This window comes from Micromys minutus (assembly GCF_963924665.1).
Source record: "Micromys minutus genome assembly, chromosome: 4".
In the NCBI taxonomy this organism is placed as follows: domain Eukaryota; kingdom Metazoa; phylum Chordata; class Mammalia; order Rodentia; family Muridae; genus Micromys; species Micromys minutus.
Genome location: NC_137973.1, coordinates 85,132,314 through 85,159,168, shown reverse-complemented (window position 1 = coordinate 85,159,168; position 26,855 = coordinate 85,132,314). Strand labels below are relative to the sequence as shown.

The following is a 26,855-nucleotide window of genomic DNA, read 5'->3' as shown; positions in this document are numbered from 1 at the left end:
AAGATTTCTAAAAGGCCGTCCTATTTAGTGTAAAAGAATTCCAGCACAGAGCAGGTGTAATAAGCAGCCGCAGGGTCAGGAGCTACACAGAAATGAGGTTTCTACACACACAAGGCAGACACAGGCTCAGTATTCACAGAATTTACTCCAGGTTACGGTGAAAACCAAAGCAGACGGTTCTTAATGTTACACATACCAGATAAATGACCACGAATCATTTAGTAGGTGACCATACTGAACACCAGTGACACGGGATAAGGTTGCTGACCTCCGAGAGCAAAGCCAGCTGCTGACCATTCGGATCTCAGAAACGTCAGGGAAACTGACTAGTGGGTTTCCCGGGTGTTGATCATTTTTGCTCTTCCCAGAGGCTTACAGACTGAGATGACATTAGTTTTAAAAGGATGCTTTTCAGCCCAGAATGTCTTCAAGGGCCACGGCATCTATGGCTGAGGGGACACATGACTACCTAAAGGGGAGCAGGCTTGAAAACCTAAGGCAATCAGTCAGTACAGGGCAATTTTGAAATTGTACATTTCATTCAAAGGTATGAATAAAGTTAACCAGATGAGGTCTGAGAATCTCTGTGTGCTGGTGCACCTTGAAGCTGAGGCAGAAAGATCACCGTGAGTTCAAGGCCAGCATGAACTACAAACAAAAACATCCAAACAAAGAAAACAGAGGAAAAGGAACAAAGGAGTTTGGGGATGCTAAAACCACATTGGACACACCACACTCTCTGCGATTACATCACTCCATGGAATCTATGCCCTAAAGTCATGCTTTAATACTTTAATCAAAGGGACACTGATTAAAGATGGTGCAGCACAGACTTAGGGAAGAAGGTGTCCCAGTGACACAGGGCATCCCCGGAAAGAGCAGGCCTCATAAGAGGAGAACCATTTTCCCTGTCTTCCCACTGCGGTGTATGACATCCTCATGAGCCTGAGCCGCCTTCTCCAGTGGATACGCAGAACCTATCACAGGTTTCACCCAACCTTTTTCTATTCCTGCTTGGAGGATGCCTGCGAATTGCTGAAACTCCTCCTAGAGGAAAGGGATTGGGGGGGAAAAAGTGTGTGATTGTAGTTTCGTGGCATTGGACCACATGACCAGAAAGGTCCTCTTGCAGATTTAAAGATTTGACAGTTTTCTCAGAACCGCCCTTTAAATTCTCTGCCATTCACACATATCTGGGACGGTGTCGGTATATAAAATACCGTCTTGAAAGAGCTGTGACTAGTGGTCCCTCTCCACACTGCTGCTCCCACGAACCATCTGCGGGCTATCCACCTCTCCAGTCAGGTGACCAAGCTTACCATTGACTTCAACTGCCAATCTGCTGACTAGCACAGTCAGACCATCCAGCTCCTTACCTTAGTGTTTGACGAGAGGGAGACTCCAATGATGCTTGTCTCTTTTACCATGGTGTCTCTTGGGTTTATCTCAATGCAACCTCTACACCCCACAACCTATCATGGAGACAGCAGGTGCACAGGTGAAGGTTGCTAGGAAACGGGGTTGACTGCTGGTGAGATTCAAGGAGGTGAAGACTCATACTTACAATGACCCGTCCTCCATAGGACAGAAGCTTCAGGTCACTGCTAAGGTTCTCATTGGCCAGCATCTCAATAATCACATCAACACCCTTGTTCTTGTCACCAACAGATGTCTGCATGATAAAAGAACAAGATGAAGGCAAGAGGCAGTTAAACCGCTTCTTTAAACTAACATCAAACCAACAGTGCATGTTTTAAAATAATCTAATTACAAAGCAACCAGCCACACTCTCTGCAATGCAAACTCTAGATAAGCTACCATAAACGGGCCAAATCTGCATGGATCAGTGTGTGTGTATGTGTGTGTGTGTGTGTGTGTGTGTGTGTGTGTGTGTGTGTGTGTGTACAAGTGGTTATCTGTGAATATCTGTGGAGAATGGGTGGGTACCTGTGTGTGGGTTGGGAGCTGTAGGTGTGTATTTGTGGGTGGGTGTGGTGTGTATTTCTGCCTGTGTGCATTGCATATTAAGCTGTGTTATAGGAGGTCTATTCTTTGATATACTAATTCTTTCTGTCGGCCCTGTTAAGTGTTGGTTCTCTGCATTACACTGGTTCTTGAAGACCCAGCAATGTTATAATTATTTTATATTAGATTTATATTACATTATAAGTAATAAGTATGTAAACCGGGCATTGTAATAGATGTAGAATGGATGTTGGGCACTTAAAACTAGGAATCAGGATGTAGACCCCACAAGCACAGCTTTTATGTAAAGGTGAGTACTGTGCCAGCAGAGGTAAGCCGTGAGCTACAGAAGGAAAGAGTTTCCTTTAACTGCCTAAACCGCTCAAATGAAAAGGAGTCCCTTAGACTTAAGGAAAGTGAAGGAAAATGACACAGGAGAGCCTGTGGGGAGTCTTCCTCGGACTGTAGCACTGTGGGAGAGGTGGGGAGTCTTCCTCACACACAGCACTGTGGGAGAGGTGGGGAGTCTTCCTCGGACTGTAGCACTGTGGGAGAGGTGGGGAGTCTTCCTCACACACAGCACTGTGGGAGAGGTGGGGAGTCTTCCTCGGACTGTAGCACTGTGGGAGAGGTGGGGAGTCTTCCTCAGACTGTAGCACTGTGGGAGAGGTGGGGAGTCTTCCTCACACACAGCATTGTGGGAGAGGTGGGGAGTCTTCCTCACACACAGCATTGTGGGAGAGGTGGGGAGTCTTCCTCACACACAGCATTGTGGGAGAGGTGGGGAGTCTTCCTCAGACTGTAGCACTGTGGGAGAGGTGGGGAGTCTTCCTCACACACAGCATTGTGGGAGAGGTGGGGAGTCTTCCTCAGACTGTAGCACTGTGGGAGAGGTGGGGAGTCTTCCTCACACACAGCACTGTGGGAGAGGTGGGGAGTCTTCCTCAGACTGTAGCACTGTGGGAGAGGTGGGGAGTCTTCCTCAGACTACAGCATTGTGGGAGAGGTGGGGAGTCTTCCTCACACACAGCATTGTGGGAGAGGTGGGGAGTCTTCCTCACACACAGCATTGTGGGAGAGGAAGATGCACTGTTACAGACTGCAAACCATGCTGAACAACAGCATGTTAGGTAAAGAACTCGGATTTTGGGTTTGGTTTGGTTTTATGTTTCAGGTGTTTGTTAATTCAGTGTTTTAGTTACCAGAAACTCAATAACAGACAGGAAAGTTAAACTTCCTCTTAGAACAGAGTTCCATTTCAGATATTTCTTAATAGAAATATTTAAAGGGACAGACATTTCTGGGGACAGAGAAGACAGAGCAATTGACTCTGAGCTCAGTAACACTTATCAGGACAGGGCGATATGCGGCTTAAGTATTAGATGACAGGGACTTGAGAGATGCTTGTCAGGGGTGAAACTGGCAGAGTAAAGGGGGCAACTTGGGGGCAGCAGGGAGAGGCTGATTTAAATGCACATGAAATAGGCTTATGGGGAGATGGCTCAGGGTAAAGTCCCTGCTCTCAGGCTAGCTGGAATCCCAGAGCTAGGGGCAGAGATGCCTAACTCCTGGTCCTGCTGGCCAGGCAGTCTACAGGGAATGCTGAGCTTCAGACTCACTGGGGGCCTTGTCTCATAATATAAGTCGGAGAATGACAAAGGATGTGCTACACACATTCATGAGCAGGTGCACACCTACATACATGCACACGCATGCACACACGCACACACTGGAACACACATTCACACACAGGTGCACATGCACATACACACATGCATGCACACACACACATGCATGCACACACACACACGCACGCACACACACACACACACACACACACACACTTAGACACACATTAACACACAAAATTTGACAACAGACATAGACAATGATATAAGGGCTCCTGTCAGGGAAACAGGTGAGTGCCTAGGACGGCTCGGCTGGCTAGTGAACAGAGATGGAACTGAGGTCAGAGAGCCAACAAGGGACACAGAGACAGCAGACACAAAGACGATGTACTAACGTGAAGAAGAGGGTCAATAGTGAAGTCAGGGTGCAGGAGAACAGCCAGTTTCAATGAGACCCAATGAAGACCTCCTGCGCCTGGGGATGAGGACAGACACAAGGCAGCTTGGACACACAGACTCTCCACCCACCAGAGATGACACACAGGCAGAACTGCACTGGCAGAGAGGGCAGAGCGCACTGTTTCCACAGTTAGGCAGTAAAGGAATGGAGAGAGGCGGGGAGAGCCTGGAGCCCGAGAACAAGAGCAAACAGAAGCTAGCAGGAAAGAGGAGTCACCCCCACGGCCTAGAGTCAGATGCTGCAAACACAAGCAGCAACTTTACCCAGTAACCAGTCTTGTCCTGGCTCAGACACACCCAGGGACAGCATCAGGAGTGAGCACCCGGTGCCAGCTCCCCGTGCATGGCACAGAGCAGAGCCCTGACTGGTGTTTTATGGCAAAGTGGTATGGTGGAAATTCACCCATCCACACATTCTTCCTCCTTGGATAATAACCTCTATAAAGCACTCCATGCCTGGGAAATTCTCATTGTCCTACCTCAAGAAAGTGCTTATAAGGATGAGCAAGAGAGTAAATGTGATTTATTATCAGTGGTATATAAATAGGAACGACGGGATTAGGTGAGCGTTCGATAGAAGCTAGTGGCTGAGCACGTGCCTGGCTAGACAGACCGACAGGTAAGAAAGATCCTGTGTGGGCTGAATGCTCCTCACTGTGGTGGATGGGATAGTGATACCCCCTCCCCAAGCACCCCATCCGCAAGCAGCAGCCTGGACAGGTCCATCCGGTTTGTCAGTCTGAGAACCTCGCCTGCGGTGGGAATTTCACATCCTTGATGGCTGCACAATGAACATCCTGTAGCTACAAGCTTACTTACAATGTGATCTTTCGATTGACTTTAGAAAGCCTCCATCTCATCTAATACGCAAGTGTGACAGCAAAGTCTGGAGAACTAGATGCTTGTCTCTGTAAATCATGTAAAATATGTATAGTGTTGAGAGCACGTGTGGAAACGGAAACAATGGTATTTATTCAGCAAAATCAGGTTAATTCATTGAGATGGTGGTTGTTAAAATGGCCTATTTTTAAAGCTAGGTGAGTCTCCTAGAAGCAATGTTTGACCTTCTGTAAAAAAAAAAAAAAAATGTTTACCTTGATTTTATCAATATAGTTGGCTTCTTTGTGATTAAACACTTCGTGGGCTCCATTTTGCAGAACAAGCTTTTTTCCTTCCTCAGAACCAGCTGTGCCCAAAACCTTTAAGCCATGAGCTCTGGCAAGCTGGCAGGTAGCTAATCCAACCTGAAAAACAAAGCATATCCTCCAGTGCCTACAGGGAACTGCAGATCTCACTAGTGCAGTGGTTCTCAACGTATGGGTCACAGTCCCAATGGAGACCCTTTTACAAGAGTCTCCCAAGACCACCAGAAAACACATATATGTACATTATAATTCACAACAGCAGCAAACCTACAATTATACAGTCACAATGAAAATACGTTTATGGTTGGGGGTCTTTACAACATGAGGAACTGTATTAAAGGGCCGCAGGGGTAGGAAGGGGAGAGCCACGGGGCTCCTATGGTTAAACCTTTCCTGGAGGAAAGACGCCCCCCCCAATGCTGTGCTCAGCATGCTTCATGGTGCTTGCTGAGGTCTGTCACTGTCTGTTATGCTGATGAGGAACTATAAGCTCAGAAGTGTATATCCTGTGAGCAAGTCTCATACAGCAGAGCAAGGCCAAACCCCGGCAGCGGAACACTTGCTAATACATGGTTTGCCCAGGAGGTACAGTCTTTAAAGACTGCCTTGATACTCCTTCCTGGCTTTATTTAACTAATCAAATAACATGTTCTTTATAACAAGCATAAGACCTCTACTGTGTAAGTTAGAAATATGCCCATGGATTTAATATTAAAAAAAATTGCACGCTAAAGAGAACAGAAGTAATAAATGTGAACGAACAACTGAGGCAAACAACAAGTACTGGGAAGAATAAGAAAACCATGGAGAGGGGCTGTCTGGGCCGTCAAGAAAGGTGACCCCGGTGAAATGAGGAGAAGGGGGATGGAGGGTGCAGGTCCCAAGGGTGCAGGTGGGCTAACTGGGCAGAGTGGAAACGTGCTCACGGTGCTGAAAAAGCAGAAAGAGGGATGGCTGGCCCAGGGACCAAGCTCAGGGACTGATGGAGGCTGACGGCTAGGTCCATGGCAAGGGAAGGGCTGGGGACCACGCTGAGAGCCGTGGCATTCAAGGAGCGCCAGCAGCTTTAAACCCGAATCTGGCCCGCATGCTGACAGCCAGAGACCCCATTAGATGCGGGCAAAACGGTGATCTGAATTAAGGTTTTTATATTATACCACAGCTTTACTCAGAGTCAAATCTAGAAAAGGAAACGAACAAATACTCAGCTGCTGCTTTTTCTTTTGGGGAACTCATTCTGTAGCCTCTCTGCCTTCTCGAGGATTCCGACCATGAGGCACCATGACTGGCTGTTATCACCTCTTACAGACAGGGTTTCACATGCAGACCAGAACTTCCACGTTTTCTACTCAAGACCACTGTTTGCCTGGATCTTATGTGGCATTCGGAATTACAGGCACATGAAACATACACACATCAGCAGTCTGGGTCTGACCCGTTATTCCGACTTCATGAGCATCAAGGGGAATGGCGCTTGACATAAATAGGTGACATTCATTGAATTTTATAAATATTAAGGTGGCAGACATGTTTAGGCCTACTTCAGAAATTGTCCTCCTCCTCCTTACCCAAAATCTAGTGCATTGTTTCTTAATAAAACTCGAGGCAGCAATTCACTAGCAGTTTTTAAAATCGAGTTCTTGTGTGTGTGTGTGTGTGTGTGTGTGTGTGTGTGTGTGTGTGTGTGTGTGTGTGTCTGTGCTGGCCTGTGTGCCCAGTGCACATGTAGAGACCAACTTTGAGAGTGTTCCCTCCCATACCAGAGCACTGAATTAAGGCTGAACATTCTAACCCGACACAGCTCACACAGAGTGTCAGCTGACACACACTAACAGGGTCGTGGGCCGGGCTGCTTTCCACCAAGCCAAAAGTCAGCAACCGTCTGGTAGAGGCAGGAACCTAAGTCATGCAAATGTCCTCTGGTAACCACAAGCTTGCACAGACGCACAAAGTAAATGTAAGGACCTCAATTTGAAAAGTAAGGAAGCTCTGATCGGCAAGGCTAATGGAACTGGGAGAGACAGAAAAAATAATTACAATGGTAAATGAGAAAAACTCACTGGAGCAGGGACAACCCTGCTCTCCTGGGCCAGGGCACCCCCAAGGACTGAAGGTCCAAGCAGGGAATGAGGCTCTGACAGGCTTCCCATAATCTAACCAAAGCAAGTGTGCAGGATCCTATCTGAGGAAGGGTAGAAACAACCATTAGGAGAAACGCTGTGTCATGGGGTCATTGCAATTGACTCCAACGACTTAACCTTTCTATTAAAACTCTGAATCTAATAAAATCACATTTTAAGGCACAGACTTACTGCAAACGTATCACCTAATGCCTCCTTTGCGCAGCCTCTCAGTTTTTCTAAAGAGCCCTGGCTACTATTTTCTTGCCAACAATCAGACTCACAATATTTTTTCAAGAGATTACGTGGCATTTTCTGCCCATTATTTTTCTCCAACTGATCTCACAAACACTAAAATGAGAGTCCCCCTCCAGTGTACTGGGACAGTGGCTGTGCTCACAAATCCACGTCATTTTAAACCCACAGCAGGAATGTGGATTAAGTGAGGACAGAGAGGACAAACTGAGCCAGACAAAAGCCAGTGTTCTGTCTCCCTCTGATAGGGCCGGAGGATCAGAGGTGCTTCTCACGCGGCCGCCAGCCTGTCCCAGCCAGCCAGGATTTAGCACTCAGCCAGCTCCGAAAACCAACAGTTTGGATCTTACCTTTTACAAAAGCAAAGCAATCCCTCTGAAGTGGCAGGGCTTTCTACAGGAGTGTAAAGGGATTTCCTCTAAACCCTTTCTCTCCACTGTATGAACAACTCTCTTCTCTACAGAGCACCGTGGCAATTTAAATAAACACATGTGTGTTTCAAACCTTCGGTTATTAGGTTACATTTAACTCATCCAAAACCAGCCTTTGCAGCTGGTTAACGATGAGTTTGGCTGTCTTTTCAAGCCCTACAGAGACAACCTTGGGTTGTTTTGGTAAATAGTCTAACATGCGAAATCCTGAGGGATTGATCCAAGTCACCGAGGAAGAAAGATGCCCATTATAAATAAGGAAGTTCATCTCCAAAGAGACACAGAGGAGCCTGACTTTCTGAGTCACCTGGCCACTTTCAGAGGCAGAGCCATACTGTCAGGATGCCATTACGTCATTCCGTGGGGCATGCTGGGTAACTAGTCACTCCTTTCCATGTCCTCCCCAGAGCACCCAGTAGTGAGCCATCACTCCGTAGGCCCCTGATTTGAAAAATGGGAAATCCTGTCAGCAACATTACCAAAGTCTCTCTGTGCTGACAATAAATTTCAAATGCGCTACTCTGGCTTCTCCTCCATCTTCTTGAAGACGGACCAGCTGTGACGTACCTAAGGATTCTGACAATGCTACACTTGGGGATTCCTTCGACAGCTTAAGTGCTGAGTTCTTGGCCCTTTCCCCCACTAAACATTAACTCTGTCAGGGTTCTGGTGCTGAGGACATAGCTCCATACCAAGAACTCTGGTTCCCATCAAGGTGTGTGCCTGTTGGCGACACACCAGGGATCCCTGACAGGAGTGACGCTGGCTACTACTGGCTGAGAGGTTCAATGAGCCTTCATTTGCTATCTTAGGGAGCACAGAACAACCACGGTTAATGCCTAGGACAGCTTAAAATGCCACATAATTCCGAGAACCACGGCACATGAAGGCAGAGGCAAGGTCAGTCTTGGCGCACTCCCAGCACAGGTGGAAAACCTACACATTAATGTTTTTTATGAAATGGTCTGCTGAATTTATTAAGCAAGAAATGCTATGGAATCAGGCATGGATTCCACTCAGCCTATATCTGAAGAAGTTTCATGGCAGTAAGGGGGCTCGGGGTGCAAAATGACTTCATCCCGTACAATGTCATATACCCAGCATGGACAGATGACAGGCTCCCAAGGTCTTGCCCCAGGGAGGAGCTACTGTCAGTTGATGGCTGTTATGGGAGGAAGAACACCCTGGGCTCCTACAGAGGATTCTCATCTGGGTACCACTGATTTTGAACACAGTGGGTTATTTTAAAAGAAGAAGAAGAGGAGGACATGAAGTTGGGAGGGGCATACTGGGAGATAAGATCAAACACACTGAATGTATGGATTAAGTCCTCAAAGGATAAATTTTTAAAATTGAAACTTAAAAGGCACAGAGATTTCAAGAACTGTCACGTGAGACCTATAACTCCATGCTCACTTGAATACAAACTTGAAATTATAGACACTCACCCCTCCGCTGGCCCCATGAACCAGGACGCTTTCCCCAGCTCGCACACGGGCACTGCAGGAGAAAAGCAGAGGCACCATCATTCTCCCTGTCAAAGGAACCAAGACCTGCCATCCCATCATCTGTGAGGAATGTCTACCCTTGCTTCCGTCAACACCCAAAAAGATGCTGCATCCTAACACAGAGCCAAATATCCTCTCACCCCAAGACCCAAATGATGGTCCCCACGGCCACAAGGAACACAAACCCCCCATGCACTGGGTGTCTGTCACCTGCCTGTGGCCGTGTTGGGTGCAGGGGTCACACTATAATGCTTAGGCTGCTGTCCTTGTGTGTTGGTGGAACTTCTGAACCAGAACTGAAGTCCCCCATGGCTATGTGTCTCCAGTGTCCCCAGGCAAGTTTGCTGCAGATCAGTCGCCATTATCCTATGTCCCAGGACTGCCCAGGTAACAGTGGGTAGGGCTGCTCCTGGCCATTGCTAATAGTGGGCCCTTGCTGTTCGACATCTCTAAAAAGTCAACTCTCAGCAGTCCCCAATGAGACTGTGCAGTCACCTAGGCCCCCAGGCCGTGCCTTTCACCTGTATGCACTTCAACATTCTTTTAGACCCCGGATGCTCGGAACGCGCACCAAGTCATACTAGGAGCATTTCACTGATCAAACACAAAGACCTTCACCACTAGGCCCCCTAGCTCATTCCAGAGATACGGTGGATGGCTCTTTTGGGGGGACCCTGTTCAGTCTGGAATGAGAGTACACTAGCCCCAAGTCCTTGCTCATGGCTTCCAGGTGGCTTCTTCAACAGCCTGCCTCCCGCCTCCAAACGTCTCCATCACCACAGCTTCATTCTTCTAGGTCTCATGGGAAACTCTGACGCCCTTTCCGTCCTTTTATCGCTGTTTGGATATCCACTACCTCAGTTCATCATTTAAAGGCTATGTAGGGCCTATTCGTATCTCTCTACTCTTCCACTGCAGCCTATGTCCTTTCCAAACACAGAATAAAAACCTGCTCTAAAACCGTAATGGTCTGAATGAGAATGGCCCACACTGGCTCATGTATTTGAAAACTTGGTCTCCAGGTGGTAAGATTCTTTAGGATTAGGAGGTGTGGCTTTGTCTCTCTCTCTCTCTCTCTCTCTCTCTCTCTCTCTCTCTCTCTCTCTCTCTCTCTCTCTCTTTCCTTCCCTCCCCCCCCCCCATGGTTGTGGTTCAGATGTAAGTTCTCAAATACAGCTCCAGCCCCATGCCTCATGGCCTGCTTCCATCACAATGGCCCATTTCCCTCTCTGAAACTGTAAGGTTGATATATGATATATCTTCTTTCTTTAATAAGTGGCCTGGGTTATGAGGTCATATTACAGTGATAGGAAAGTAAGACTATGGTGGTTTGAATAAGAATGGCCCCCTAGCCAGGTGGTAGTGCACAATCCTTAAACCCAGAACTCAGGAGGCAGAGGCAAGTGGAGCTCTGAGTCTGAGGCCAGTCTGACTTACAGAGTGAGTTCCAGGACAGTCAAGGCTACACAGAGAAACCCTGTCTCGCTCCCCGCCCCCCAGTCCCCAGGCATGCTTGAATGCTTAATCAGCAGAGAGTGGCACTATTTGATAGGATTATAAGGATTCGGAGGTGTGGCCTCAGTGGAGGAGGTGTGGCCTTGTTGGAGGAAGTGTCATTGGGGTTGGGCTTGGAGATTTCAAGGGCTCAAGCCAGGCCCAGGCTCATTTTTTCTGCTGTGGGTCAGGATGTCACTCTCAGCTACATCTTCAGCATCATTCCTGCCAGGTTCTCTGCTATGCTGATAATGGACCATGCCTCTAAAACTGTAAGCAAGCCCCCAATTAAGTACTTTCCCTTTTAAGAGTTGCTGTGGTCATGGTGTCTCTTCACAGCAATAAAACAGTGACTAAGACAAAGATACATATTTTCCTCAGAGTCTTCTATCTCCTTCCTGACTCCCAATGTTTTGAGAAAATGATTTTCATTTAAGGGACTAATTTCCTCTTTCTTCTCAAATGATCAGACTTTGGTCCCCTCTGTGATTGGCATCACCCCAAAATGCTGAATCACTAATGGCTAGCAGCAAGCAGCCACAGTCCAGGCAGAGAGGCTGTGACCTCAGAATGCTACCTCACCTGTGGAACAGAGCTCTGCAGGCTGTGAAGTATGGGACCCCCAGGGCAGCCCCCTGCCTGAAGTCCAGTGTCATGGGCAGGGGGTAGATAGTGTGATCCTCTGCAAGAGCAAATTCCGCATAGCCACCAGAGACTGTGCTGGTGCTGAAGACCCTGTCGCCTTTCTGAAAAAGATTTCAACAAACATATGTGGCAGAGATCCCAACTGCGCCAAGATGGCCGAGACCTGACATGGTGCCCGCTGACGGTGAGAGACAATCATTTCCATGTGGATGTCTCCAGCTCAGTGTCTTGCAAACACAGCTGAAACACTGAAGCTCTACATGTTTGACTAAGAGGGAACTTCAGAAAAGAAGCAGTAAAGGAGACAAGAACAGAAGACGCCCCTCAAATGCATGAGGACACTGGGGATGTTCAGTTGTGTTGTAGTAATTATTAAATGGATGGCTTAACCTTTTAACGCCCCCCCCTAAGGTCTCACTCCGCGGAGGCTGCTCTAGTGTGGAGCCAAGAGCACGGACTCTGTCACTCTGTCCACAAGCCACACTGTTCACGGTTCCCTTCCCAGGCGGTTCACTCCGCCTGCCCTGCTGCTTCTCTCCTGGGTGGACATGACACCCCTGTGTGTTTCTTTACCGCACCACCCGGCACAAGCATGACTCCAAACCCTGGCAGCTTTTCAAACAGGTTTATATATTAAATTCTCAATCCACAAACCCTCTACACAATAAGATTACATCCAATGGACAAAGATACAAAATGCCCTTCTATATGAGATAAAAGACCTATAGAGTCCCTTAAAATATTCATATCTACCTATCGCCAATTACGGCCACCATGATCTAGGTCTGCTTTCTCCAGCTCCATCTTGATTCTCTCTGCAGTCTCTTCCTTTTTCCTACCTTGTCTTCACCTACCTCTCCACTGTCCATGTATTACCTTAAGATCAATCTACACAGCTGAGCACGTACTGAGCTAGAGGCTGTATTCTTTCACATAAGCATCACGGTGACCCAGGGAAGGCCTGTGCTCATCCCCACTGCAGACGAGGATACCAGTTTCCTCCAATTAAGCAACACGTTGAAATAGAAAGAGCCAAGCAGAACCAATTGCCTCTTATAGCAAGACACAGAGCGCCCTGTTAATGGCCGTCTGCTGCACCCTGGCCGTGGAAACGCTGGCCGTCTGAACACCTGGCCTACATCCTTAGAAGATGTATAAGCAAGTAGATGTGCCATGGAACAGACAAAACGCTGAGCAATGATGCCCTCAGGATGCGGCAAATCTTTGGAAGGAAACTGAGAGCCGAAAGCAAGGGTCGCCATTGGACAGTGTTGCCTGTGAACTAAAGAAAGACTAAGCTAAGATGAATCCACTTTTATGGCTTGAAAATCGGCCGGATTGATTTCAGTGTGACTCAAACATTAAGAACTCACGAGAAGAAAAACCCAAGTTTGGAGTTCTGTGAGGATATCATCGGTAGCAACACACTGCCCCAGATCCCAAGCACACGCACCTCTAGGGGAGAAAGGAAGACATACAAGTGGAAAGCGAGTGAGCACGGTGAGAAAAGCCACGTGAGAGATGGAGAACGAGTGTCTCCAAGCTGCGGACATTAAAGACGCGTTGGAGGGCGTGAGCATTCGAGGTAGGGCTTGAAGGGCAGGGCAAGACCTGAAGAGCAGAACTGGTGTTAGGAAATGGCGAAGGAAACCCCGTGGCACAGGAGGCTGCCGAGAGCAAACGCTGAGCCAGGCCAAGCATCCCCCTGCTCATGCCAGAGCTCTCGCCTCAAAGGGAGTAGGGTTTATTCTGGAACCAGTGCTTGGGTGCAGGGACTTAAGTCAGCCCAAACGCTATATTCCGGAGTGTTAACAGACATCGTGGTAGGCAGGGACAGCAAAGCAGGGGATTTGCTGCCACAGGCTTTCAGTGCTGCCGGATGATACTCTCTAGGGTTAGCAGAACCTTGTGGTCTGTGTGCAGTCCCAAAGGTTTACTCAATAGCCACAAAGATGGAATATTAGGTCAAACACAGAGGTGAGCCATCTGAACAGTGGTTGGCTATTAGCAGGGCCTGAAGACAGACGAGGGTGATTTAGCTCAGGAGCTGTGAATGTTAACATGGGGTAGGGGGTTATTTTCTGGAAACTTCAGTGCAGACTCCAAGAGTAGGGAGGGATCTTACACGCAGCACACAGTAGTGGAAGAAAGAAGCAGAAACAGCACAGACGCGGCCCTGAGAGAGCAGGGAGTGTACGGAGAAGAGCAGTTCAGTACTGAAGAAAACAGCAGCACGAGTGTGCAGAGCTACAACAGTCCCGCCTCCAGTCACACCTCATCAGTGCCAAAGCCCACAAGCAATAGATGTGGGCCTTAGATCAAGCTTTCCAGGGTTAGGCCCCCAGGAGCAAGAGAGAGGCAGCATATATCTAAAGACTCCAGGTCACAGGGTTGCTTCAAGGGTAAGACAACCTGAACTAAGCCACAGGCAGTGGCCAGAAGAAGAGGAGAAAGACTGAGATGAGCCTCAAACAGCAAGACAACCTCAGTGGGCACAGATGCTCTGATAGACTGAGGAAGGGTCTCCTGGGGTGTAAACCTAAGTTTTATTCACCTGAGGTAATTTCCGCTGCTAAACTAGTCCTAGGCCTGGAAGCTTCTACCCTCGGTAAAATCTTACCTAGGGCTAGAATGTTTTCAGCCTCTAAGACTTACGGGTGAATAAGCTCACCCTTTCTAGTTCATTCTGATTCTGGCTGGCTGGCTGGCTGGCCAACTCAGCTATTCAAATGCCTCTCCCTGCTGACTGATTTAAACACGCTTCTTTCAGCTTCTGGCTGAACTGCTCTGCTTGGCCTCATACTAACTTTGGCAATACATTCTAATCTTCTGGCTCTTTCTCATTCTCTGGCTTGTTCTGTCTTTACCTGGGTCTAGCTTGTTTTTCTGTCCCTGAAACCTGTCTCTATACAACTCTATCTACCTACCCATCTATGTATCTATGTATCTATCTATCTACCTACCTACCTACCTACCTACCTACCTACCTATCTATCTATCTATCTATCTATCTCACTCTGTATGTGTGTGTGCGTGTGGACATACATGTGCATGCTACTCTCTCTTAAGTTACCTTCTTTCCTTTCGGTTCTCATTAGAGTTTGACACATCCTATTCTGTCAAATCTTTCTGATTCGTTACTTTGCCACTCAATTAGACAACACTTTCTAACCTGGGTGCTTCCTTCTGAAACTAACTTTATTCATTGTTTGGGATTAAAGGTGTGTGCTAAGGGCATGTCTGCACTCTGGCCACAGTGACCACTTTGCTGGATTAAAATCCCTCTATCCTGAGGAATGGCCAGCAGGAAACAGCCCTTCCTGTTTCTGTAGTGATGGACTTATCCTACACCTGCCTGGTCGAGGAAAGGAACACCTCGATTCACAGGACAATTAAGCACTGGAGAAGTCACTACTGTAACATAGAACTGGTCTTTGACGTGAGTATACTGCAGACAGTACCAGGTCTTAGTTGAATACTCTAAGGTAGAGACATTGGGTATAAGAAAGGAAATAGAGGTTGCCTATGACTGTGGATTTCTGTGAATACAGCATAACAAATACAGAAATCTGAGGTCTGAACGGGATTGAGGACTTGAGGCAACAGGACTGGGACAGCATCCAAAGAACAAGGGTGAAAACAAGGATGCTCAGAGGAAGGATGGCAGGACACGTTGCCTGGCAGAACCCAAAGTGAACATTGGATTTTGTTCTTGTTTTTGTTTAAGAAATAGTTAAGTGACTGAGAATGCCATTGTGAAGTTAAGAAAGATAACAACATAAAAGGGTCCAGAGACCTGAGAGTCCAGAGACCATTGTGGCATTAGCAAAGATTTAGAGATGCTATGGGGGCAGAAGCCCGAGTGTTAAGACTGAGAAGCTTTTCAAAAAGCTGCAGTAATCCGCCCACTTCCTGAACAGCAGCAGATTAAGTTTCTCTAACTCAGCCCGATTTTGGTAAATATGGTGCCAGGTTGAACAGGTTGAGAAATTAAGAGGAAAGAGGGTAGTTATAAATATGCACAGGGATACATGGATGTTTTATTATCCTCCAATAAATAAATAGATAGATAGATAGATAGATAGATAGATAGATAGATAGATAGATAGATAGATAAATGGAGTTAACTTTTCCTGTAATTTGTGAAAGGAAATCAAACATCTGTCTGTGCAGGACAAAGGCTGTTCATCTGCCAGGCCCGTTTGTTTTGTCCACTCACACATTTCCATTAGACTCCGTAGCTTTCTTTTTGACGAGGAATCCCCCCAAGCAGCAGAAATGTGCAATGAAAACCTCTCAAAGCCTTTAAAGCTAGAGTTAAATTTCAGAAGAACACTACTTAGGCAAAATAGAGATAATTAAGAGTGGAATAATACCTTGAAAGCAGACACACTCTCTCCAACAGATTCCACAATCCCAGCCACGTCGCTGCCCGGAGTGTAGGGTAGGGCAGGTTTCCGACTGTAGGTCCCAGAGCGTATGTATGTCTCTACTGGGTTGACACCGCAGGCGTGGACTTTGATTAGGACCTGTAATGACAACACTCGTTAGTTTGTCCAGAGCACTGAGGCATTTGCCTTACAACAGTGCTGTGTGGAAAATAATGCAACTAGAGAAACCATGACAGTAAAGCAAGCCCAAGGCAGCCCCTGCCTTCAGCAAGCCTGTACTCTAAGTCTGCAGCAGGAAATAAGGTAGACTAGCTTGCATGCTACATCCAAGACTTCTGGAAAACAATACACTATACAGAAAGAGGTGTGTTTCAGAGACCTTCTTGTGCACGTTAGGCCACTTCCTCTTCTTCTGAGATGTGTAGGTGGATTGTTATTTCCTGTGCCAGATAGTTTTTGCATCAATAGTCATCTGAGTACAAAGAATTTAGGCATTGCTTCAGGCTGCAGGAAAGCCTGTAGGGTTTTTGTTTGGTTTTGTTTTGTTTGTTTGTTTTGATTTTTTTTTTTTTATTAAAGAGTAACGCAGGTTGGTCCAGTGGCTCAGCCCATTGTGGGTGGTGTAACCTTGGGCAGGTGGCCCTGGGTTCTATAAAAAAGCAGGAAGATAAGTCAATTAGCAGCACCCCTCCATGGTTTCAGTATCAGCTCCTGATTGAGGTTCTGCACTATATGAGTCCCTGTCCTAACTGCTTTAGATGATGAAACACGATTGAAATAAACATATTCCTCCTGCCAGAGACCAACCAGTTCCAGAGCTCTGGCTCCCTTGAACGCAGCGGAGGGGAAAGAGCATCAGCAGGGACAAGGCTAAGTCTTGGGAGAGATTAAATTGCTTCCTATAATTGCATTTACCTATCTTGACTTTAGGCTGCTCTGAGGCCAGAAGCTGCAGGCCTCTGGGCCTGTTGACACTTGTTACTTAACAGCAGGGCATTCATTAAGTAAAGAGTTCCTTTGTTCTTTTCTCCACAGGTCCTCTGAGAGTTTATTTAACTGCTTGTCAGGAAGAAGAAAAAGGGAGACACTTTTTAAATGATTCTCATTTTTGGAAGTAAGCGGAGGAAAACCAGGTCAGACTTTATGATCTCTTCACGTCTGAGTGACCCTGCTGCCCTCCCTGTTCATCTCACTCTCCCCTGCTCCTAAGGGAACCGGACCCAACCGGACCCAGTCTTTGGTAGTTTATCTAGGAGAACCGATCACATGCTATCCCACACACCCCCCTACCCCATTTTCTTTTACAAAAGTTCACTAAAAATTCAAACATAAATACAATCATGAATTGAATAAGAAGTGTACAAGAGAGTGTATATGTGTTTCCACTAAGATCAGTTATCCAGCTGGACATATATTGTCTGTCCCCAGTTCCACATTGAGAGCCTAAAACTATAATTTTTGTGTCTAAGTTAGCATTGAAGTTTGTATAGATAAATGCAGCCAATATTTTTATCTCCTGTTCTTGTACTTACAATAAATCATTAGTTCCCTTTTATGACCTTTGGTTAATTGTTTCAAAACCCCTTGAAATATGTTCTAAGTTGTAAATGCCTATTTTTTTAAATCTCAGAAGCAATTAACTAGTGACTCGTGAAGACTAGCAGAGTTCCCTTTGCAGTTTTGATATCAGAGAGTACTTAATAGGAGTCCTATTATAAATGGCTTACTAATTACTACTATAATTTTAGGAATTCTTATAGAATCATCACTAGGAATTAAGAAATCATCTGTTTGTCTGTATAGAATGACTTTGAGATCAATCTTCATTGATCTGCAAAAATCTGCCCAACAGAGTAGGCTAATGCCTACGGATTATATATTCATTTAATTTAATAATGATAGGAACAGCATATCAATAGCCTGATCAAAACCTGGAAAACGCCATCCCTTCAGCCTCACCTGGAAGGGCTCATCCATCGTGGTTTACAGCCTATGGTGAAAAAGCTTTTAGCCTCTCCCATGGCTCCTGGTATCTCCCAAGTTGCCTTTACTTATGATGTCTCAGCACAGCAATACAAACCCTAAGTTGGTACCAGGGAGTAGGGCTACTGATGAGACAGGCTTGACCCTGCTCGACTTTGGTGGAAGGGAAAGACATTGCTACAATTTAGCTTTGCTTTGTTCAGACTGTGACTATACCTTTCGGAACATGAAAGCATTTAACTCATTTTTCAAGAGCCCATAGTTATAAGACTTTGAAGGGGGGAAAAAGCATCTTCAACAAATGGTGCTGGTCTAACTTATGGTCTGCTTGTAGAAGAATGCAAATCAATCCATATTTATCACTTTGTACAAAACTCAAGTCCAAGTGGATCAAGGACTGTGGGCTTACATCCGGCCTCAGTGCTGGGGTCTGGGAGTGCCACCTGGGCAGGAGGAAAGGGGAGGTGCTCTGCTCCTGTCCTGCTGTCCTTGGGTGTGAGAACTCTACCAAAGGCTAGACTGCATCTACTCTACACCGCCATGGGGGTGCGAGGCTGGAGGGAAACACCAATGCACCCCTCAGGGAGAGGTGCAGCCTTGGGAGAACGCAGCCCTGTGTGAGGGCCTCAGCCAGAGTGAGAAACAAACTCATGAAGCTAGACTCCGAAAAACCAAATAACCCAATTGAGAAATGAGATACAGAGCTAAACAGAGAGCTAAACAAATTCTTCAACTGGGGAATCTCAAATGGCTGAGAAGCTCTTAAGGACATGTTCATCATCCTTAGTCACTAGGGAAATGTAAATCAATACAACCCTGAGATCCCACCTTACACCAATCAGAGTAAGTAAGATCAAAACCTCAAGTGACAGCAAACGCTGTTGAGGGTATGGAGAAAGAGGAGCACTTCTCCATTGCTGGTTGGATTGCAAACTGGTACAACCCCTCTGGAGTTCATTCTGGTGGTTCCTCAGAAATTTTGAAAGCTGAAGATTCAGCTGCATCATTCCTGGGCATATACTCAAAAGATACTCCATATATATATTATTTTGAAGTTTTCAAAGTTTCTAAGTTTTTACATAGCCTTTGGATTTTTAAAGAGACTGAATTTTAAAGTGCTTGAATTTTTAAAGACTGTAGGACCTTTTAAGTTTGCAAAATATTTTATAATGTGATGTTGACATTAACTCATGTTCTTGGGGATGAACAAGAAAGGAACAGTGATGTGTTTGTGTGTCAAGTTGACAACGGGTAAATTATGCTGGCCAATCCTATATCAACTTGACACAAGCTATTAGTCATCTAAAAGGAAGGGACCTCAATTTAGAAAATGCACAAATGGGATAGGACTATAGGCACACCTTAATTAGTGACTGAGGTGTGAGGACCCAGCCCACTGTGGGTGGTGCCAACCCTAGGCTGGTGGTCCTGGGTGCTATAAGAAAGGCTGAGAAAGCAGTGAGGAGCAAGCCAGTGAGCAGAACTCCTCCACAACAGCTGCCTCAGCTCCTTTCTTCGGGTTCCTGTTCCACTGGAGTTCCTGCTCAATGGGGAGGTGGGCGGGGCTATTTTTAGGTAAAAGAAATATGTACAAAGATGGAAGGAGAGTTTGTTGGGGAAACCGAATAACTTAAGATTGTTAAAATCTACTGGGAGGGTGATAAGAAATGAACCTGAGAAGATGAGATACAAATAAAATGAAGAAAACAAATCTTATTAGGCTTGTGAAGCGTATTAGACTAGGGTATGGAGCACGCCTTAATAAGTGCACATAATGTGAGTCAAAAGGATATTGATAAAAGCCACTAGAGGCAATTAAATTCCACAGCTGAATTCTCTTAAGTGTAATCTGACAAAGCATTAGTGTTGGTGGGGGGGGGGGGGGATTACCTTCACCGTGTGAAAATTAAGAACCAGGGAGGTTCCTAAGGACAGAGCTTACTCAGAACTCCCATACTGTTACCATGCTATAGAGCTGGTTTTCGACGGCAGGAAATTGGTAGCCAAAAGTTCTTCCTTTTCAAGTGTCTACTTCACTAAGCATCAGTGTTACTTTGTCAGGGTCACACAGACAGGTAAACACTGCCCTGTTTCCGTGTCTGCAGCTCCCTGTGCAGCTGCTCTGGTCAGTCATTTGATAATTGTATCCACCTGATGGCGCTGTGGAACGGGAACGGCCACGTCCGACTGGAACTTCAGCACTTCTGGTCCACCAAATTCAAACACTCGAATTGCCCTCATCAACTTCGGACCCGTTGCCATGGTGATCTAGAGGCCAGGACAAATTAATGCATTATCATACTGTATGTAGCCTATCACTCCCCTCCCCCCAGAGGAAACAGATCAAATAATTTCTCAAACAACAATTTAATCCAGGAGCTTCCCACCGATCTCATTTCATTCCTGAGGACCTTTCATCTTAAAAACCCTTCAGCTACAAAGCAAAATACTTCATAGGACTTCCTGTGGGACTCACTGCTTTAACAAGGGAGTCAAGCATGCAAATTAAACATCTGGACCAATACCGGACCCACATCTCATGTCTCCTGTGCTATGAGCTTGGGTTGCGGCGCCTTAGAAATTTTACGAACTAACATTAGATTCAGGGATCCTTAGTCAAATTGTGAAGTGTTGCAAACATAACAAAGGAATAAGCACATTTATGCGGAGCTTTAACAAGTCAATCCTTTAATAACCTTATGGATGTAACTGAAGCCCCTCTGCACTCATCCTCCAAACTACCTCTGGGCATCCCTTTCAAGAATCGATTAGTACCAGAAACTCAATGCTAGTAATTGGCTAGCATGTTTATATGCATTTAGAGCAACGTGTGCAATTATTTTGTATATTTACTAACTTTATCTAGGTTGAATTGTACTGAATTGTGGTATTTCCCTTTTCCTCTTCACACTGAGCTTTTTAAATTTATTGGGTTATGGAAGCAGACTCCCTGCAGTATTTTTCCTCCGTTTGTCTCTATGTGTGTGAAAGGAGCTGCAGACAAAGCTAAGGCACAGGTGTGGAGGGCGGTGGAGAACAGCCAGGTATAGGTGAGTCCCAGGGACCAAACTGAGGTGGCCAGTTTTGGTGGCAAGTGCCTTTATCTGTTGAACAGTCTCACAACCCCTCCATAGTTCAAAAGGAGAAAGAAAATTGGAAGTTAAAGGACAGTGCACCTGTCTACACATAACAATGGCCCAGTTAGCTTTTCTGTAATCCTATTATTATTAAACAATTAGTTGAAAACAAGCTCTAAGAAAAGTAAAGCTAATTAACAAATGAAATATGTAACTGGAAACAACATAGTGACAGATGGGACGAACTGGTTTTAACTATATCTCCATAATCTTAACCATGGCCTATCATAATTTCTTTAAATAAAACAAATCAAATAGTTAGATTTTGCTGCTACCTAGGAGGTTTTTGAGATACAAAACCCAAAACCCGAGAAAAACAGTTTTCTATCCAGCTCAGAAAACGAGTCAGGCATAACATGAATGCCCCCGTGTCCTTATGTGTGGTCTCAGCAACAAACCAAAGTACAGCTCCCCAGAGTCTGGCTCCAGTGAGGCCGTAAGGCTTACAGAGCATGGGTGAAGACACTTACAGGAGTGCGGATGACTACAAACCAACCACACAACTGGAAAGTCTCACCCAGGATGGGCAAGAACTTCGCCAAGGCTGGATAGATGGAAACGCTCTCCAGATAACCCTCTAGCTTCTAAATACCCTGGCACCTTCTGCAACAAAGAGGCCAGGTGCAATTAGGACAGAGTTGCCCACAGTTGGCCCCGGGTACAGGAGGGAAGTGGCTGGAATATCAAGTAAAGGTGCAAGTGCCCTGTCTTTCTGTGAGGGAATATCAGCAGTCGGCAATCGTAATCTCGAGGGTCTGAGGGCCATCATGGCTTTCTGCAGGAGGTGACAGCTGTGACACTCAGAGAATAGCACTTTTCAACAGTAATCACTGTGCTAGACCCAGAAAATGTAAAGGCTGCTATGAACTGTACACATACACACACACACACACACACACACACAAACACACATACACACACACATGCACACACACATGCACACACACATGCACACACACACACTTCATCCTGATACTGCGAAGATGGGGCAGTGACTCCCTTTGCTTCTCTTACTCTCTTTCCCCACTGAGCCTTTGCGTTCTGTCCCTCCAGCCTGCTCCCACTACCTCTGCACTCAATCCCAGGATCCGCTTCATAACACTGGTGCTGTACCAAAGGGAATCTGCAGGGGGCCAGGCCCAGATTTTTGGGGTTCGGAGCTGAGGTGGAACATAGAGTTGGACGAAAGAAAAAAGACTGATGGTTCCAGCCTTGTGACTCTCTCTGCCTGTACTGAGGGCTAGAAGCTGGCAGCTTCTGGACACTTCACCCTCTTGCTTGTTCTGTGGCTGAGAACCGCTGGCTTCTGCCAGAAGGCATGGAGGAGAAGCTAAAAGCCAGCAGGTGACCTTCCTGAGACGGTACTGCCATGACGGTTCTCTCCTGCAGGCAAGGCCCAGGGGATTCTCCTGAGGAACGATTCCTGCTAGTAATGTGCTTTTCCTGTTATTGTGGAACACATATAACAATCACTAGGAGCAGATTTCAACAGGTTATGAAGATGTTCTGTCTTATGTGATGCTATCGAGACAAGTAGATGATTCCTTAATTCTTAATGACGATTCTACAAGAATTCCTAATATTGTACTAGTAATTATTAAGATCTCTTATAATAGGACTACAATTAAGTCCTTTCTGATATCAAAACTCCAATGAGAACTCTGCCAGTCTTCAAGTTAGTTGCTTCTAAGACAGAAAGCAGGCATTTACAACTTAGAGCGCATTCCAAGAGGTTGTAAAACAATTAATCAAAGGTCATAAAAAGGGAACCAATGATTTATTATAGGTACAAGGACAGAGAATAAAATATTGACTCGGTTTATTTATACAAAACTTCAATGACAAATTAGTTATGGTTGTTAACTCTCAATGAAGCTGTAGAGCTGAGACAGATAATGAACAATTGGCCAGATGATTACTCTTATGTATGTAAACATTCTATTTATGATTTGAATGTACGTTTAAACTTCTTGTGAACTTTTAAGGATGCTTGGATAAACCATGTGATCCATTCTCCTAGAAAAGGTACTAAAGACTAGGAAAGATTACAGTGTAATGAAAGCAAGGCCATTGTTACATCAGAGCAGGAGGAGGAGGAGAGAGCAAGAGTAGGAGGACTTGCTTTTGAAAGCATTTTTGGAAAAGGTATTAGAGAGCAAGAACAGAACTTTTTAGAGAGAACTTAGAAATACAGGCTAAAATCATTTTTCAAAGTGTCCCCTTTTCTTCCAGAGACTTCAACTAGCAGGCTGGGAGTTAGAGCAGCAGGTTCCTCAGAGATAGAACCAGGTACTTTACTTAATCCCCTGCTGTTTTACTTTGAGGTGCTAAAGGCCAAAGGTCAGCTACCATAGTAAAGTGACTTAAACTTAAGACAGGTAAACATTTTATTATAATAAAGGCAACCCTAAATACCTGGCAAGCCCAAGTCTTGCCCCCCACTGACAGAGAGAACCAGAAAGAGCAGTTGGAGCTGACCCCCCCCAAACACTCACACACACACACACACACACACACACACACACACACACACACACATACACACACACTCACACACACACTCACATATACACACACACTCACACACACACACACACACTGCCTACTTTTCTCTTTAACTCTCTGTTAAGTATGCACTGGGGAAACTTAACCCAGTGCTGACTTAACAGAGTGCTGAGAAACTTAACTCTTTGTTACTGTTTTGTGCTTAAATAACTGCTAAAAAGAGCTCTTTTCTCTTTTTAATATTCTGTGCTTTTAAGCACTGAAAACTCTCTAACTCAGTTTCTGGCAGATTAATTCATGCTGCTCAGTAATTAAGTTCCAAATTAAGTACAAGGATTCATTGTCAGAGCTCCTTTCACTGGAGAAGTCAGCCAGGAGCCCCTTGCTGGCCAGGCTGGGGGGGGGGGGGGGTCTTGAAGTTCATTAACTCTTTTGAAACCAGAGAGAAGGAAGAAGTCCCTCACACAGACAACACACGCACCAAGAAACATGTATGCTCTACCACATTTCTTTACTGCTGTCAGCCTTTTTACACTTCTGGACAAAAAGTTCTGTAAAAAAGAATTACGTCATAGATAAAATGTTACAGAAAAGGGGAGTTACAGAAAGGTATCAGTAGCAATTTCAAAGCACTGTTTCATACTGTCAGCCCATAAGTTCAAAGCATCCATTTTTACATAGCCTTGCCTTATCATAGTGCATACCCGTGGCTTCTTCCTTGGACCTGAGTGTTATTCATTGAGCACAAATTTACCCCAAGCCTATTTCTCCCTTTAGAGTAATTATGAAAGCTCGTTGTATTTCTTATTATGAAGCCTTTAATTACTATTATGAGGAATAGGCCCTTTCTATTCCTGATTCTAACTTTATCACATCCTTCTAGCAAAACAACTAAAACAACCTTAAAACTTTCTTCCTAAAATGATTTGAATCAAGTCAGAAATTCTATGGAATTATTAATTCATCTAAACAGCATTATTTTATGAAAGTTCTTCTTTATGTTGATCTGTAGAAAATCTGCTCAATAGGGTGGGGTTGATGCCTAGGAATCCCTAGATTATGATCAAAAAGACAAATCAGCTGCAAGAAGCAATCCTGAGATGAAGTCTCTTGGGATCTTGCCTCTCACCCATCATAAGACTCCAGGAAGATCACCTGTTAGCCTTTCCTAGATGGCTCCTGACAGGAATCACAAGAATAAAATAACATGATACACTAACAGCAATTATGAAAACCCTTAATTCTTCATAATATCTAGCTTTCCCTAAAAAGTATAGTTTCAAATCTCCATTCATTTAATTAGCTTCACAATAGGCAAAAATATAAAGTTGCTGAAAAGGTTACCTTATGCAGAGCTAAAAAGCCAAGTTTCCTTTTATGAAACCAGAAGACATTAGAAGAGATTCAGAAACCCTGGCAGGTCACAGAGGCCAGAGCAGGGCTAGAATTCAAGTTCAGTGCTTTAAATGTTAGCTGATTTTGTTTTCCTTAACTTACAATCTTCCAACTTCACTTTTGGAAATGTTGGCATAGACTGTCCTTCATTTCTCTGAAATGAATTCTGGAATGTATTAGAAATTGGGTATGAAATGTCACCAAGCTATAGGCTGGGGCACGTATTTCCTCATGAAGACGTCTACTTGGGTTTTCTTCAAATGCCTATAAATTGGGAAATAGAGTTAGGAATAAAAGAGATATGGTTCTACAGGAAAAGCAATCTACCCTGATGGTACAGAGAAATATAATCTACCCTGATGGTACAGGGAAAGCTAATCTACCCTGATGGTTCAGGGAAAACTAATCTACCCTGATGGTTCAGGGAAAACTAATCTATCTTGATGGTACAGGGAAAACTAATCTATCTTGATGGTACAGGGAAAACTAATCTATCTTGATGGTACAGGGAAAACTAATCTATCTTGATGGTACAGGGAAGGCTAATCGACCCTGATGGTATAAGTTGTCTAGCATAGGCTACCTGTGGGGATTGACTGCAACAGAGTAAGAGTTATCATTACTCGTGGTCTCACACTGGACAAGGAGCTTTCTGCCACTTTGGAGCATCTCACACTGTAGTCCAGGCTAACCCAAAACTCAGTTCACAGGCCAGGTTGGCCTGGAGTTCTAGGTGACTTTTCTGCCTCAGCTTCCTAGTGTATGCACCATCATGCCTGGTTTGTTTTGTTTTTGTTTTTTTTTTTTTTTTTAGTTTGTTAATTAAGCTATGGTTTAAATGGGCTTTTCTATTTATCAAATACATTTGTTGTGAAAATTGTTTATAGTACCTTGTTTAATTTTTTATTTTACTTTTTATTTCTAGGACATACACAGTTAAGAAATCTTTCTCCAGACTCTGCTTGAACTCATAGGTTAAAATGAAAGTTCATGGGATAGGGAAAAACATTAGAAGTCCACCTTAGCATGGCGGTAACGGGTCGGTTCTCAAACTCAGAGTAAAGACATTCCTAAGTGGACAAGAAGTCCACACAGTGGCCTTTGCGCTTTCAATCATTAACAGGTCTTGTCTGGTCACCGGACTGTGGCAGGAACTTTAGGAATTGTAAATGCGCAAGATGTAGTTAACAAAGTATTAGGTTTTTCTGACTGTCCTCTGTCTCTCTGTCTGTCTCTCTGTCTCTCTCTCTGTCTCTCTCTCTCTCTATCCCTCTTCTTTCTTTTCAAGACTACTATAGGTGGGTGTCACTAAGTCTAAAATAATAATAATAACAACAACAATGCCTTCTGCACACATACTGGAGGCCAGAGCACAGAGTTCCCGTACTGCACCTGGAGAGTCGTGAACTCAGAGTTGGGGCACAAGTGCTTTGGTGGAGGCAGGAATCCCCAGATATCAGCAAGCAGTTATCCCAGTCTGAACCACCCGGTGGCCTGCTGCGCTTAACTCCAGGGTAGATCCAGAGCCTATTACTTAAAAGAAAACAAAAGAAAAAGAAAAAAGGAAAGTAAAAAGAAAAGGAAAAAGGAAAGGAAATGAAAGAACAGAAAAAGCCTCCCCGCAGACAAGACTAAAAGCTTGCTTGCGGTCCTGGACGACTCACCCTCTCTGCAGTAGGAATCAAACCTCCTAAGCTCCAGAAGTTCCTTTGGAAATGGGCCTGCTTTTCCAAACTTTGCGAGGCTCCACCTCACGGGTTACACCTCTACGGTCAGCGACCCAAGTCTCACTCC

The 26,855-nt window shown here is 45.2% G+C and overlaps 1 protein-coding gene across 2 annotated transcripts; it reads right to left on the bottom strand.

Annotated features, from left to right (window-relative positions):
* Positions 1-254: 254 nt before the first annotated feature.
* Positions 255-26,848, bottom strand: CRYZ (crystallin zeta). 2 transcript variants are annotated; one of them, XM_080915768.1, is made up of 10 exons: positions 26,726-26,848; positions 26,454-26,594; positions 20,176-20,292; positions 16,027-16,179; positions 11,588-11,751; positions 9,452-9,503; positions 5,147-5,296; positions 1,565-1,672; positions 1,377-1,472; positions 255-1,047 (listed from the first exon to the last, which is right to left on the bottom strand). In XM_080915768.1, exons 3-10 carry the CDS (start codon positions 20,284-20,286, stop codon positions 886-888), a joined length of 996 nt encoding a protein of 331 aa, XP_080771894.1. In that variant the 5' UTR covers positions 20,287-20,292; positions 26,454-26,594; positions 26,726-26,848; the 3' UTR covers positions 255-885. The 2 variants fall into 2 exon arrangements, with proteins under 2 accessions (XP_080771894.1, XP_080771895.1); XM_080915769.1 differs by lacking the exon at positions 26,454-26,594 and having other exon boundaries at positions 26,726-26,806.
* Positions 26,849-26,855: the final 7 nt, after the last annotated feature.